General features: G+C 57.8%; 1 protein-coding gene across 8 annotated transcripts in view; it reads left to right on the forward strand.

Annotated features, from left to right (window-relative positions):
• The window catches only part of Spri (Src homology 2 domain-containing protein sprint), an 88725-nt gene that overhangs the window by 33777 nt on the left and 40211 nt on the right, over positions 1–14737 (forward strand). For 6 of the 8 annotated variants that reach the window (XM_076316603.1, XM_076316604.1, XM_076316612.1 and 3 more), the window contains one exon: positions 4469–4542. In XM_076316603.1, the coding sequence (XP_076172718.1) occupies positions 4469–4542 (74 nt within the window). Of the gene's footprint in view, positions 1–4468; positions 4543–10351; positions 10763–12578; positions 13132–14737 lie in introns of those variants that run through there. The other 2 variants (XM_076316606.1, XM_076316611.1) reach the window with 2 other exon arrangements.

The following is a 14737-nucleotide window of genomic DNA, read 5'->3' on the forward strand; positions in this document are numbered from 1 at the left end:
TGAATCGTTCGTTCGTTCGTTCGTTCGTTCCATCGAGTTGAAACGACGCTGAATTATTTCACTGGGAGCGCGTACCGCGATGGTAAAACGTCGAAACCTGGGAAAGCTACACCACCGACCTTACGACCGCTTCTCACCGGGATTAGATTTTTTCCCGGTGGCACGCGTCCATTCGCGAAACACGCCCTTTCAGGGAGAACGACTCGACGCGGATATTGCGGAGGAGATTCGGCAATTTTCACTCGCGATCCGGTCTCTCCTCTCCTCTCCTCTCCTCTCCTCTCCTCTCCTCTTCGTCGCGTAGTTTCGATATCTTACTCGTCGCGAGCCTCGACGAGTACCGAGAAACCGTGTTTGTTTGGATCGGATGTTGCTATGGAAATTGGACGGCGAGCCGGTGGCACGTTCGTATCGATTCCCAGCTACGAGTACGCGCGACCTGTAACGCGGCTGCACGACCGATGTTGCGCTCGAGTTCGCGTCTTTGCGAGGAAATTGTGCGCCGTTCTCTCGAAAAGTAAGAAACACGGATCTCTTTACCGATCCGATGGTCGTTCTCCGTTCTCCGTTCTCCGTTCTCCGTTCTCCGTTTTCTCGAGATTGTGCACCGTTTTCCGCGCCTCGAAGCGTTTACGATTTTCGAAAGGAGACGGAACGGTAGCGCGAGTTCGTCGGTGTCGGTGACGGAAGCGGTGCACGTTGACGAGACCTCCGCTCGAAAAGTAAGATCGTCCATTTTTCGTTCGGCAGGGAAAACTTTCGGCTCGACGAGCTTTGGGAGATTCGCGTGGTCGCGTCGGACGAAAAGAACGGTCGAAAATCGGGCAGGTAAATGGTAGGTTTATCCGAGGCACGCTCGTCTCGGCTTGTTTCTTTCCTCGCGTTCGTGTCTCGTTTCGAGCGTGCCGCTGGCCGCTGACCGATGCGCAAAGATAAAGCCTTATCGTCCCGCGCGTCGCTCGTTGTTACGGTACACCGAGATTGGTAAATAAACGCCGAGCAAGGGGAAACGCGCAACCTTTTCGCTGGAGCGCAGCTGTCGGTGGGCGCGCGTTTCGCGAGTCGGTAATTTCGGGCAGCAGGTGGATGGAAAACGCGTTGCTTTCGTTTCGAGCGGTACCGGAGGTTCGTTCGTCGTTCGCGTCGCGTAATCGTAGTCGCGCGCCCCTGCGGCACGCGTCCCGTGACGGTCCGCCACTGGCCACCATCGGTAGAAAGAACGCCCGATGAGAACGACCACGTTGCCAAACTGGCCCGGAGAGCGCCGCCAACCGGGACGAAACTCTCCCTATCGGTGGAAAATTCGAAATTCGTCGCTCGTCGAGGCCTTCCTCGGTACACGGTGCGTTCTCGCGCTCTTCTCCGTTGGTCGATTCGATCGATCGAACAAAAGGCGGAATTGAATTAAACGCGGCGACAATGGTACAACGTGTTGCGCAGCAGCAACGACAGCGACCGGTGCTGATTGGATTTAATCCGTTTAATTCGGGGAATGAGTTTCAGCGGGCCATTTTAATTCGAGCGCGCTGCCACGCCGTTGGGTCGCGTTTCCTCTTCGAACGGTCTCCTCCTCGTTCTCTTTCTTCTTCTTCTTCTTCTTCTTCTTCTTCTTCTTCTTCTTCTTCTTCTTCTTCTTCTTCTTCTTCTTCTTCTTCTTCTTCTTCTTCTTGTTGTTTCACCGTTCTCCCCGAGAAGGAAAGAGTTCGCGGTTCAATGGACGGTCGGGAGGGGAGATCTCCGAGAGGCCCGATACGATACAGTTATTAGGAATTCCGAAGGCGCGCAGCGTCGCGGCGAAATACTCGGCTGCGATTTACGGGAGGACAATAGGAACTCGGAAGAAAGCGAGCGCGGAGATCGATGGTCGAGGAAGCGGCCGCGATCGAGAGTATCGCGCGCAAAGAACGGGCATCGCGGCACGCTACGCGTCGGTCCGGGTTAGAGTTGGTGGATTTTCAGATTCGAGGCATCGACGGAGTTTAAAACGCTCTCGACGGGCGGGGAAAGAAACGGGAAGCCTCGGACGAAGAAAGCGGATCGAGGGCCGGGAGGAGGAACGAACGAGTAAACGAACGAGTAAACGAACGAGTAAACGAACGAGTAAACGAACGAAACGAACCTCGGAGCTATCCGGACGTAAATCGCGGAATTTGGAACGCGAGAAGCGGGGCCGAGGCGCGATTCGTTATCCCGGTCAGGGACGTCGAAATCGTTTCTGCGTCTTTCATAGGGGCTGAAAAGCTGGGAACGAGAGACGCCGGTAAGTCGGCCATGGCCGGTCTCGCGGGGAAACGTTCCACCGGCTCATCCTTGCTTCGCGAACCGCCGTTTTACCGCTCTTTGCGCCTCGAATGCACGCTCGGACGGTTCGAGCCCATTAAAAATTGTAAACGCGTCACGGGTGTGTACACTTTTTACGCGACTGTTCCTTCTTAGAAACGAGCCGGCCGTGTTTAACCAGCGACGAAAGAACCCACGGGAAAGAAAAGCGAGCGGAATTCGAAGCTTTCGATCTCGGTTCCCATTAACCTCGAGCTTTTCGACGTTGCGCCATCGCAATTTCGCCGGCCCGGAAACAGCGACCCTGAACCGTCACATTTTACGGAGAGCGTCTCCTCGAAGAGGGATCGTTTTCGCGAGGTTCGCGCGTTCACTGGCTGCCCGTCCTCCCGGTTTCCATCGATTTCCATCGGCGAGCGGTTTCGCGAGCGGAACTTTGACGGTCGGAATACCCGAGCAGCGTCCCGTGGGGTTCCACGGTTCGTTGTTCGCTCGACTTCGAGCACCGAATACGTACCAGCAGCGCAAGCGTACGCGAGCTTCGCTGCGCGAACCGAAGGTATCGCGTTACGCGACTCTCGCTCTCGCTCTCGTTCTCGCTCTTGCTCTCGTTCGCGGTCGCGAGCGCGGATATTCGGTTCCGCTTTGCGTTTCTTTCGAAACGAGGATTTCGAACGTGGAGGAAGAGCGCGTCGATAGAGACGGACGTTCGGCAAAGTTCGATGGAACCGGTGACGAGGTATCCGTGTCGCGAATCGGGACGCGATACTCGTATCGACGGATCGTTGTTCTCGACGCGGACGCGGACGCGGACGCGTACGCAGGAGAGCCTCGAGGACCGAGACGGCTCGGAACTTGGGGGGGTGAATCGCAATTACGTTCTCACGATGACCCTTTAAGGTCGACTCGAACTCTGAACGCCGCTCGCGAGGGTTCCGGTGGTATTTAAATTGCGCTCGAGAACGGGCGTTATACCGCGCTGTTACGAGCCTCCCCGAGTCCGGTCACGGAACGGACGGCCAGAGTCGACAATATTTTTCGAAATATGTACGTCGTTCGTTCCCGGATTCGCGCGTTAATCGTCCACCCGACTCGAAACGATCGAGCGCGCTCCAACTGTTTCGAGTTTCTTACTTTTTCCGGCTTATCGCGCTCGCGCGGTTTCCAGCCGTTCCGGACTAAAAATATCGAAGAATCGCGAGAAGATAACTTTCCGACTCGAAAGTCGTTCGTGGAACAACCTTGGACCGAGTTTCCTCGCGTTCACCGTCGAACTGGCCCTTCGCTTCGAACGAAATTATTTACTAGCTCGTTTTCGCGCACGGTTCCTTCCGTTCCGTTACGGCGGCGGCGGCGGCGGCGGCGGTGGCGTCGATCGAAAATTTGCGCTCGCAAAATTGAAGCCGCTTCGACGTCCCGTTTTTCTTTCTTCGTTGCGAAGCTTCGCGAGGAGATCCGAGTCGACTCGGCTAGTACGCGTATAGGAGGCGTACTCGCGTACGAGGTTACGGCTCCTCTCCGCGATCCGATATCGTCCCCGCGTCGAGCGGCGAAACTTTATCGGACGCCTTCTCCGCGTTCAATATTGACTTTGCGAAAGTGGCTCGGAACGGAAACCTTGTAATTTTCCGGGCTCCGATTCCACGATGCGATGCAAATACAGGAAGGAAGCATCGGAGCCGTACCGTGGAAACTCCGTTTCTTCCCCGATACTCTAGAAACGGTTTCGCTTCTTCCTTTCGGCGATCGTTTCGTTCGAAGGGCGTACGAAATTCCTAAATACGCGTTTCGGAGAGTTCGTGTTCGAGCGTTCGCGCGTCACGGTCGAACGCGTCGCGGAGGATAACAGCGAAGAAAACGGTACCGCGCGGACGATGGTTACCGGTTCGATCGTTTCCGAGCCGAGTTTCTTCATCGGGACGCAAATACCGTCGATCGGTTTCCATCCGTTGTCCGGTTCGGGGGGAAATACGCGATACACCTCGCGCATTTGACGCTCCACCGAGTCTTTTTACGCGTTCGTTGCCGCGAAACGCGTTTTCCTTGAAAATGTATCCCCAACGGTGTCCGATCGGAGCGGAAAAGTATTCCGGCCGCGTATTCGTTAAACGGTAAAACGCGATCGATGTACCGCTGCGAAACGAGGTGCGCTTCCACAACCCTAACGCACCTTTTGCTTCTCTTTCAGCTGCTCAATTCCCTGGCGACCGATTTGGACTGCATGCTGAGCGAGCTCTGCACGACCTCAAATTCCTACGAGCGGTGAGTACTTTTTCCTCCTCCTCTTCTTCTTCTTCTTCTACTTTTTCTTCTTCTTCCTCCGTTGCTGCTCCTCCTCCTCCTCCTTGTTCGCTCGGTCTTGTCGAGGTCAAGAGCAGGGCTGCTCGACTCGATCGATGGACCCTCTGCGCGCGTCTCGGCGTTTTCTCTCGCGATATCGTTTCGAGAGAACGTTCGAACGGATATTTCGAAGCGACGAACGTTCGCAAAGATCGAATTTACACGGAGAAGGTCGTTGCCGACGCGACGCGACGCGACGCGACGCGACGCAACGCGAGCTTTCCTCCGAGTTGTTCGGATGCCCGAGCGAAGCGTCCGATTTACCCCGGAGCTTCTCCTCGGAAATAAATCCGTAGATACTATCCGTAGAATAAATCGAAGAACGAGTTCCCGCGAAACCTTCGACCGAGTTTTCTTGGTTCGTGTAGGTCCAGCGGGGGCTAGGCAGGGGGAGACGGTGCATCGTAGATTCTCGAACAGGGCGACACCGTTCAACGACCATCGTCAACCACCCCTTTCGCGCGGCCACGGTTAAATCACGAATACCCGTAATTTACGATGAAAACCTTCCCGACGCCTCGAGGCCGCCCGCGCGCCCGCGCGCCCGCGCGCGGAATAATTTCCATATCGTAAGGGCTTCCCGGTGATCTATGGCAGACTTTGCCCACAATATCCGCGATGGTATACGGGACACCGTGTAACAACGGCCGCCCCGTTGGATTAAACGCGCGCCTAACTTTCGACGTTATTGCGCGCTGGCTCGTTCTCGCGATTTATACCGCCTTCTCGATATTATTTGCCGTCGCCTCGCCGCCCTCGAATTGTCGTCGAAACGTCTCGTAAAGTTTCGCCGACGCGTGCACGGAGAATCGTTTTCCTTTCGGCAACGCCACCGCGTATAAGAGGTTTCGGTGTTTTCGAAGAGCCGAAACGGCAACGAGTCGAACGGTCGCAAGAAATTCGCCGATCGGCGCTCGTTGGGCGCTCGTTGGGCGCTCGTTGGGCGTTCGTTGGGCGCTGGTTGGGCGCTCGTTACGCCCGAAGGGTATCGAAAGAGCTTTCAGGTTGCGCGGACGGTGTTCGTCCAGCGGCAAGAAACGACGGGCGGATGGCAGCCGAAAGCGATTACGCGTAATATTACGAGGCCGATCCTCGACACGTGCCGCGAATTGGCTCGTTTGTTCGCGAACAACGCTAATTTCGCGAGTACTTTTCGTTCGTCGGATCGTCGATGCTCGAAAAATATTCAAAGTCGATTCCATCCAGGGCTCGGAGAAGGCGAAACGAAGGGAAGAGGAAATCGAAGCGGGAGACCGTTGGACCGTCGGCAGCGACGAAACGGAGGGATCCGCGATCGATACGGTTTCGAAAGCGTAATCGGGACGCGAGTTTCACCGTATCGAGTCGGAGCTCTTTTTCCCCGGTTTCTCGGCGTAGGCGCGCTTCCCGATACGTTTTCCTCCCGGGCTCGAGGGAAAAATAATTGGAGCGCGTTCGCGACGAGTGCGGCGGGTACCCGGTAATACGGTTTCGCTCGGTTCGCGTCGGCGAGGCGAGGCGAGGCGAGGCGAAGCTCGAGAACGCTCGGGGAGTTTGTCCAAGCTCGCGGAAACGAATCGCTCGAGGAGCTCGAGGCCCTGCGCGATCCTCGCGTTTCTCCGGTCGTCGACGAGGACGCGTGGCTCGCGGGAGGAGCGCGCGATCGAACGACTGGCACGAGTCTGGCTCGAGCGAAACGCGAACGGACGCGGAACGACCACCGATCGAATTATCGGGAAACGCGATACGACTCCCAACACCGCACCGGATTCTCCCGGGTTCGTTTCTCCGGCTGCCACCGGATATCCCCCTGATTTCCGAGGACCGAGGATCGAGGCGAGTCCGATGTTCGCGAGGGGAGCTCCTACCGCTCGCGACCCTTATCCGAGCGGCCCGTATCGTTGGCCGGTGACAAAGGGCGCGTCGCCGGGACACGTGGACCCAGACGCCCCGTTAATTCCGCCGATGATAGATTTCGACGAGAGATCGAACAAGATCGCTGGAATTCGATCGGTCGACGCGAAGGTTGTTCCGTTCGTTTCGAGGTACCGGTTTTCCTCGTCTCGCGGGACGAACGTGGCAACGGTAGCTTTCCTCGTTCGCGTCGCGAACGCGCGATCCTCTTCGACGAACAAAAGCTCGACGTCGCGCGGCCTGTCTCGTACGGCTCTCGTACGCCTCTCGTCCGCCTCTCGTCGCCGATACGACAATTGGTTAATTTCCGGCGCGCGTCAACCCCACGCGTTGTATCGTTTCGCCGAGGAATTCGCGTCGCGAATACTCGCGAGAATCGCGGACAATGGGAACATCGGGGATTTCGAGGAAAAGCGAACGCCCGGCCGCCGATCGTTTTCGAAGAGGCGGAATTGCCCGACGAGGAGAGGAACGCGGAACGCGGAACGCGCACCGCGCATCGACGCTCGAGGTCTTCTTCCCTGGGTCGTTAAAACTGTCAGCCGCAGACGGTTCTCCGCGGGTCTCCCGTAAATTCTCCGGAGACGATCCCCCGAGTCGAAGGTCTCGCGAGGCGAGTACTCGTAGGCGTGGTTAGGGGAATCGCGCGGGATCGAGGTTGCGTTCACGGTTGCCGCGTACGAGATTCGGTTCTCGTCCGGGTCCCGGTGCGGTCCGCTCTCGACGGAGCTCGATATCCCGTGCTCGATATCGATCCGCGTTGCGGCCGACTCCGACGGACCCGTCCGATCGAGTAGCCCAGAAATTTCGCGGACCGGCGAGATTTATACGAATTCGACGGGAATCGCGCTGGAATCTGGCCCGAAATCCCGAGTCACCCTCGTCGAACCCGCGAGGGGAAAAGGAATTTATGGCGTCGGACGATCCGTAATCTCGCGTTCCGCGGCCGTGAACGGCGGAGCGCCGACTGTGCCGAGACGATTCGCGCTCTCGCCGCCGCTAACGTTACGAGCGATTCTCTTTCCTCGCTCATCCGTCAAGAACGGTCCATCGATCTTCCCGGTTCGTTAACTCCGCCGCGGAGAGGAGAAGCGGCCGAACCTCGATACCGGTGAGCATCGCGAGCGACGAACGCGCAAATTTTCGAACGATGTTCGCGAACCGCTCGAAAATCGAAAATTCTCACCGTTCCGTCGAACGGCTGCTCGAGAGGGTCTTCTCTCTCTCGTACCGTATCGATTTCCGTTCGTTCTCCGATCCGTTACCGGAGACGCGCGTCGCGTCGCGTCGCGTCGCGGCGCAACGATCGTTCGCGTGCCCGAAAATTCGACATCCGACGCCGCGAAAGAGAACGGAAAGGGGAGAAACGGCGATGCCCGGAGGAAGACGCGATTCCGTTGCGAGTAAAAAGACGAGTTATCGGCGTTATCGTTCCGCTCGGGTTCCCGGCGCGCGACCCTTTCGCGGACCAGGGGAACGACCGCGATTAAACATAATCGGGTCGACGTTCCGGTCGTCGCGAAGCCCGCCGGAACCGACCACCGAACGAATATTCGATCCTACGAGGTTCCTCGCTCGAGAGATACGAGTTCAACGTCGAAACGAATCGCCGTTTTCAACAAAAGAAAGAAACCCCACCGATCGAACCTTTCGGAGAATCTTCTGCTCTCGCGTAGACGCGCTCTCCGGTTTCCTTTGGAAAATTCGTTCGTTCGCGATTATTCGTCGAAACATCCGTCCGGCAAAGTGCCGGGAAACCTCTTCGGTCGGTCGGTCGGTCGGTCGGTCGGTCGGTCGGTCGGTCGAACGGCACCTCGTCTTCGTCTTCCACTGGCCGATCCCCCTCGTCTCGGCCGACGAAGGCGCGGCAACTCGATTTTTTGGTTCGTTGGACCCTTTGGTCTCGCGATGCGGGTAAACTCGATTCGCTTTCGGTGAATTTCGTTTCTCGCCCGGTACGAGAAGCCCTCTTCGCGCAACCGAACCGAGAAAAGATGCGACGGTCCGGCTTCGCGGACCGGCAAATCGCTCCGCGACCCTCCGAAAATTTCCTTCTCACCGTCTCGCGACCGTCACGCGATCGGCGACGCGTCGAGAACGCGAACAATCGCGCATCGCTCGGGGTGGTCGGTTCCCGATCCACCGCGTTCCTTCGATGTTATCGCGATTCGCGCAACATTCGTCCAAGATTCGTCGCTCGAGGAAAAGAGCGCGCGGTTTCGCCGGTCGACGAATTCGTCGATTCGTTTCCGGCTTCGAAATCGCGCGCGAACCCGTCCGTTGGAAAAGAACCACCCTCCTCGAAGGGGACGATTTTTCTCATCGGCCCCTCTCTCCGTTCGATACGCCGGAACGGAGAAATTTCGGGGACGGCGTCAGGTGTTTCTGGCGGAGTGGAGGCGATTTCGTTGCAAATTACGGAATTACGAATCGGGATCGGGCGGGTGAGCACCGACCGTCCCTCGCGAACGGACAACGAAGCGATTCCCCGAAAACTACCCAGAGCCCGTTGCGATCGCGCATCGAGAACTCGGATCGAAAAGATTCGCGAAACTCGGGAGAAAAATCGAGATTCGCACGGTCCTTTTCCTCGTGGCGACTCGGCCGACTCGAGTCGTTGGAAAAAATAAAGCCGCGTTCGGCCGTTCGCTCGGATCGTTCGTTCCGACCAATTATCGCGGAGTCGACTTTGGCTAATTACGCGGTCGTTGACACGCGTCCGTATTAATTGCCGCGGCTTTCCAGGGAAAGCGAGCAGCGTCTCGAGTTTCCGCGTTCTCTCGAAAACTCGGAGGGTCGGAGGCTCGGAGGAGCGGGCGTTTTTGCTCGGTATTATCGTCGATAATCGCGAGAAGAACTCGAAGGGGTCGCGTTCGAACGGATTCCGAACGCGGCGGGAACAATGCCGGAGGATCGAGCGTTGCGCATCGTTCCCGGGAATTGCGGAAACTTTCGGGTTCGTATCGGCAAGAGAGGGGAGAGTTTCGCGCGGAAGGGAAACGCTCGACGGTGGTTCGTCGTCGACGCGGTACGCGAACGAATACCAATTTCCACCGGCGGTGGACGGCACAACGGGACAACGGGATCGCGTCCTCCTCGTTTCGAGCCGGAAACGAGGAACCGTCGCCTCTGGTTACGCACCCGGCGCGATTATCGAGAGGCACGCGCGCGTTCATCCCTCTTTCGGGGATTCGGACGCGGACGCGGACGCGGACGCGGACGCGGACGCGAACGAATCTTTGTTCGGAGTCGCCGAATCGAACCAACTTTCCACGAGCGGAAACTTCTTCCTCGGGAGCATCGATGCCCGGGCCGAGAGAAAGGAAGGGACCCACTCCCCCCGCCTCGAGGAAAAATCGAACCGTCTATCCGAACGGAATATCGAGTTAAACGGGAAACTCGGTGGTTCGCGAGCCGCGAGTTGAGGAGCAGCCTCCGCGTTCGTTCGTCCTTTGCCAGCGTTTCGACCAACTTTGCTCTTCCACCGAAATCTTCTCGAACCGATCCTCTCTCTGAAATTTTTGGAAAACGTCACTCGCGATACACGCGGGCGGAAAGGAGAGGAAATGATTCCCGCAACGGTTCCACGCGACCGTGCGAGACGCGCGAGATCGGTGGGCTTTCCGCAAATTGCGTCTCCCGGGGTTCCCCGGAGGTGTTCTTTTGGCCCACTTCCAACGGACGCGCTCGTTTTTCGTTTCCCGCGCGCCTCTCCTCTCGCCGGCGGTCCTCCCTCCGGTCCGACTTGCAAATTATCGTCTATTTCTGTTTTTGTCTAATGTTAGACGGCGAATGGCCGAGTGCACTGTACCCGTGGCGCATTGTCCAGTCGCGCGTCGTTGGTCGATCGCGAGAAAGGTTCGCGGGCCCGTTGGTTCCCCGTTCCCCGTTCCCCGTTTCCCGTTCACCGTTTCTCGTTCGGTTTCGATCGCGCGCCACCGCTCGAACGTCTCCGCGAAAGCTGGACTCGTCCAGGATTCCGCGATGTCGATCGCTCTCCGCGACGCGATCTTCGGTCTTCTCGATCGTAGGGAGAAAAGGTGACCGGGCGCGTTTTCCAAGCTCGAGAGGTACCTCGATGGACGATCTTTTTCGCTGGGCGCTCCTCGGAAATCGTACCGATCCTTCGTCGAAATTTTCGCGAACGCGATTCCCCGGTTCGGCGCTCTTCTACCCGTAACCGCGACGTCGTTGTCTCGCATCGCCGCGTCGAGAACCAAGACCGAACGCGGCCGGCGACGCAACAAAGGTACGTATCGAAGTTTCGAATCGGACGATCGAGGTTCGCGGCGTCGACGAGGCACGCAACCGTCCACCCCGTCGTTCAACGACGCGCAAACTGCCTTCGAACGTACAATTTGTTCGCAATCGGTATCGCTCGGAACGACGGAAAGGAAGGGAAGGAAAGGTACGGAAGAATCGATCGGGAGGACGTCGCCGCGACGACGCGGACCTTGTCGGTGCGCTTCCAACGGGACGAAGAATCTCGAATTTCTCAGCCGCTCCGGATCGTTATTTATACGCGCGTTGCTCGAACTCGTCTCGGTCCCGTTTCCGAAGACAACGTCGCAAAGAGGAGGCGCGCGTCTACCTACGCGCGAGCTACGGAGAGAGTTTCGCAACGGCCGATGTAACTCGCGAAAACGAGCTCGCACCGGACCGGACCGAACCGAACCGAATCGAACCGAACCGGACCGGGAAAAACTCTCATCGACCACTACCGATACCGAGTGGGCACGTACGCGCGGCCATGTGGTTCCCTCGTCCCGGAAAACGCTCGAGGACCGACGGACCGAGAAACTCCGTCCCGGCATCGGTGCGCTTTCTACGATCGCGCCTCTTCCTCCCTCGATTTACACCGTTCACGAGACGCGCTCCCTCCTTTCTCTCTCTCGGAGGAAAAAATCGATTTCGCGTTTTACGACGCGAGCGGGTCGTTCTCGCTTCGTCTCTCCGAGATCGAAACGCCAAAGTGTGGCCAACGATCGCAAACTCCGCGTCGTCTCGCAACGGTTACACCTCCCGGTGTCCGAAGCGTTCGTTTCCCGACGGAGCCGTCGAGGCGAGAAACGAAAGGAAACGATTTCGCGACTACCTTTTCGCCCGGCGAGTTTTCTTCGCGGTTTCGGCCTCGATCGATCCACGGTTGCGAGGGACCGCAACCCCCGCGACTCGTAAATTCGAGGGGCGACATTTTTTTACGCATCGAGGCAGCCTCCGCGCCGCCTTCGAGAGCGAAACCGGAGACCGCGAGCCAACGAGAGGGACGCTCGAGATACACGGTTCCGCCGATACGAAAGCGGATCGCGGTCGCTCCGCGAATACCGTTCTCTCGCGCGATCCACGATCGAGACCGAAGCGGAAAAAAAAGTAACGCTCGCTCGTCGATTTACGGAGATCGTGGATCGTCCCTCGAGCTGGACGATCCGTTGCCTTCCGAAACGAGCGCCACCGGAACGTTTCCCAGGAGAATTCCGACGGGAGAGCCGTCGCGGCGTCCTCCCGAGCTCGCAACGCCACGCCTCGAGGCGTTCGCCCGCGTACGCTCGATCTCGGCAACGAAAACGAACAAACGGAAATGGACGTTCGACGCGGAGAAGGCACGCGGTACGTCCACGAGGTTTCTTCTTCCTGGATCGGTAATCTTCTTTTCGGATGCGCGGATCGCTTTCTCTTGCCTTCCATCCGACGAGGAATCGCGCAACGCGAAACCACTCGAACGGAAGCGCGAAGGAACATCGACCGAGCAAAGAACGAGTTTAGACGGAGAAACTCGTTTCCCGTTGATTTTTCAAAGACGGGATATCGACCCAGCGTTTCGCGTTGTTCGCAGCGCCGTCGCTCCGACGATCGAAACGATCGCGATCGGAGGTAAACGCCAGCCCTTCGAATCGACGCTTTCGAACGGACCGCGTCGAAAATCGTTCGGGATATCGACCGAAGACGGACGAACGGACGGACGGACGGACGGACGGACGGACGGACGCGCGCGTTAACGATGCCGTTCCGAAAGGAAAAAATTGCAAATTTTTTACCTTTCGCCGGCGCATTTAACAACGAGCGCAAACGACTACGAGGAGCGATCTCCCGCGAATTCGAGTTCCTATTAGTCCGTATCTGATCCGCGGAATCGAAGCGGTAGCTCGGAGCTTCTTCGCCGGTTCGAACGGTCGGCCAACGAAAGAGCTCTTCGCTGCGGCGAACGGAACGGGGGAACAGAGATCGTCGAGAAACGGACAATTAATTTTACGAGCGGCGCAAATGGAACCCATCGACCCCGGCAACCGCAAACGGACCTCATTGGCTCTTTATCGTCTTTTATCGTCCGTATAAAACCGACGATTTCTCTACGCCCTTTCGACCTATCGCGATCGTCCAACGGAATCACGGAGCCGTTGACTCGCGTTTTTCGTTCGGTCCGGCGCGGGGGTGGCACAAGGTGGCACCGTTCTCCGCAAACTTACCCTCCGCAAGATCACCCGGGACCGATTCGAGCAGCGTGCGCCGTAAAGTGCGAAATTCCTTCGAAGCGAACGAAAATGGAACAACGACGCCGAGAACGATGCGAAGCAGCTCGGTGTACGGGCGTATCTTCTCGCGAAAAGAGCGATGCGAGAGGTACGGTTTACGGAACGAGGCGAGAACGATCACACTTTGATCCGGTACCGCGACGGAATTTTGAGAATTTAGCGAGGTCCGGGGTACCGGTCGACTCGATCTTTCGCGGTCCCGAGGCGAACGGTTCCGCCTCGATTCGAATCTTCCGAACCGCGCTCGTCTCGAGGAGCTCGCTCCTATCGACTCGTCGAGCGGTTCGACGTCCCGTTGCCGAGTCGCGCGAAACAACGAAGCTCTCGCAACGACGAGCGCGACGCGAAAAAGCTCCGAGGATCGATCGGCCGGCTCGTTGGCTTCGCGAGGAAACCGTTTCCTCGCGTTCGAAAGGGTTCGATTCTTTCTCGGACGACCGTACGGTACCCGAGAAAGAACCGAGTCGACGCGAGCGGCTATTTATAGACCGCCGCGGAATAATCAACCGGGCGGAGTCGAGCGCGTACGCTCGGCGATCGTTTCCTTCGGACCGATCGATCGGTGGACTCGAGTCGTTCAACGGAGCTCCGCCAACGGAGCGGAGAACGATCGACCGTAATTTCTACGTTTCGAAAAAAAGCTCGCTTTCTCATCGCTCGCGCGCCGAATTTTCGAGCCCGATCGCCGCCGGTGATCCCCGCGATTACGCGAGCCAGCCGCGACATCGCGACCAAAGACTCACCCTCCGCGATGTTCGACGATCCGGGACGATCCGGGACGATCCGGGACGATCCGGGACGATCCGGGACGATCCGGGACGATCCGGGACGATCCGCGCGATCCCACGCACCGCCGTTACGGGGGAAACCTTTTTTTCCCTCGCGTCGATGCAGAATTTTCCTCCCGACGAGGAAAAAAAGAGCTTTATCGCGAGATCCGGCCCTCGAACCGCATCGAATTTCCCGCGCAAACAACGAAAAAACCCTCTACGAAGAAGAGGATTCGCGCAAATACCGACGGAAAGGTGGAACAAAAACCGGAGAGAGAGAGAGTAAAGCGAAGCCAGCGAGGGGAACGAACGAAAACGGAGAAACGGAGGACGACCGAGGGAAGAAACAACGAGGGGTTTCGAGAAGTTGGCGATCGTGTTTCGATACCGGCACGGTCGAGAGTCGGTGACTGGACGACGAACTCGGTTCTCGTTCTCGTTCTCGTTCTCGTTCTCGATACGTCGTCGAACGCGAGGATACCGGTCGGTCTTCCCGTCGCCAACGAGAAACGGAAAGTATCCCGGCGATTGTTTTCTCCTCGATGCCCGGACGAAACAGGATCCCGGAGAAAAATGCTCGGAAGAGGACGACGCGAGGCGACGCGAGGACGAAGCGGACGAGACGGAAGGCGCAACCTTCGCGAGAAACCGGGAGCCGTTCTCCGAGTTCTGGCGTCGGCAGGCGAAGGTCGAGCGTAACCGCTCGGCCGGTTGGTTGCCCGGTTTCCACAAATAGCCGTCCCACTGTGCCTTCTTTGTTCGCTAATCGTCCCGAGAAAGCAATTAGAAGATTTCCGCGGGCGCCGGTACGATGTCGCTACGGGCCGGACTCTCCGTTTCGTTTCCCTACTTTTCCTCGTTTCCCTACTTTTCCTCGTTTTCCTCGTTTTCCTTTCCCGGTCGCGAGATCGATCGAATCCGCGC

The sequence above is a fragment of the Ptiloglossa arizonensis genome, chromosome 7, assembly GCF_051014685.1.
Source record: "Ptiloglossa arizonensis isolate GNS036 chromosome 7, iyPtiAriz1_principal, whole genome shotgun sequence".
Taxonomy (NCBI): Eukaryota; Metazoa; Arthropoda; class Insecta; order Hymenoptera; family Colletidae; genus Ptiloglossa; species Ptiloglossa arizonensis.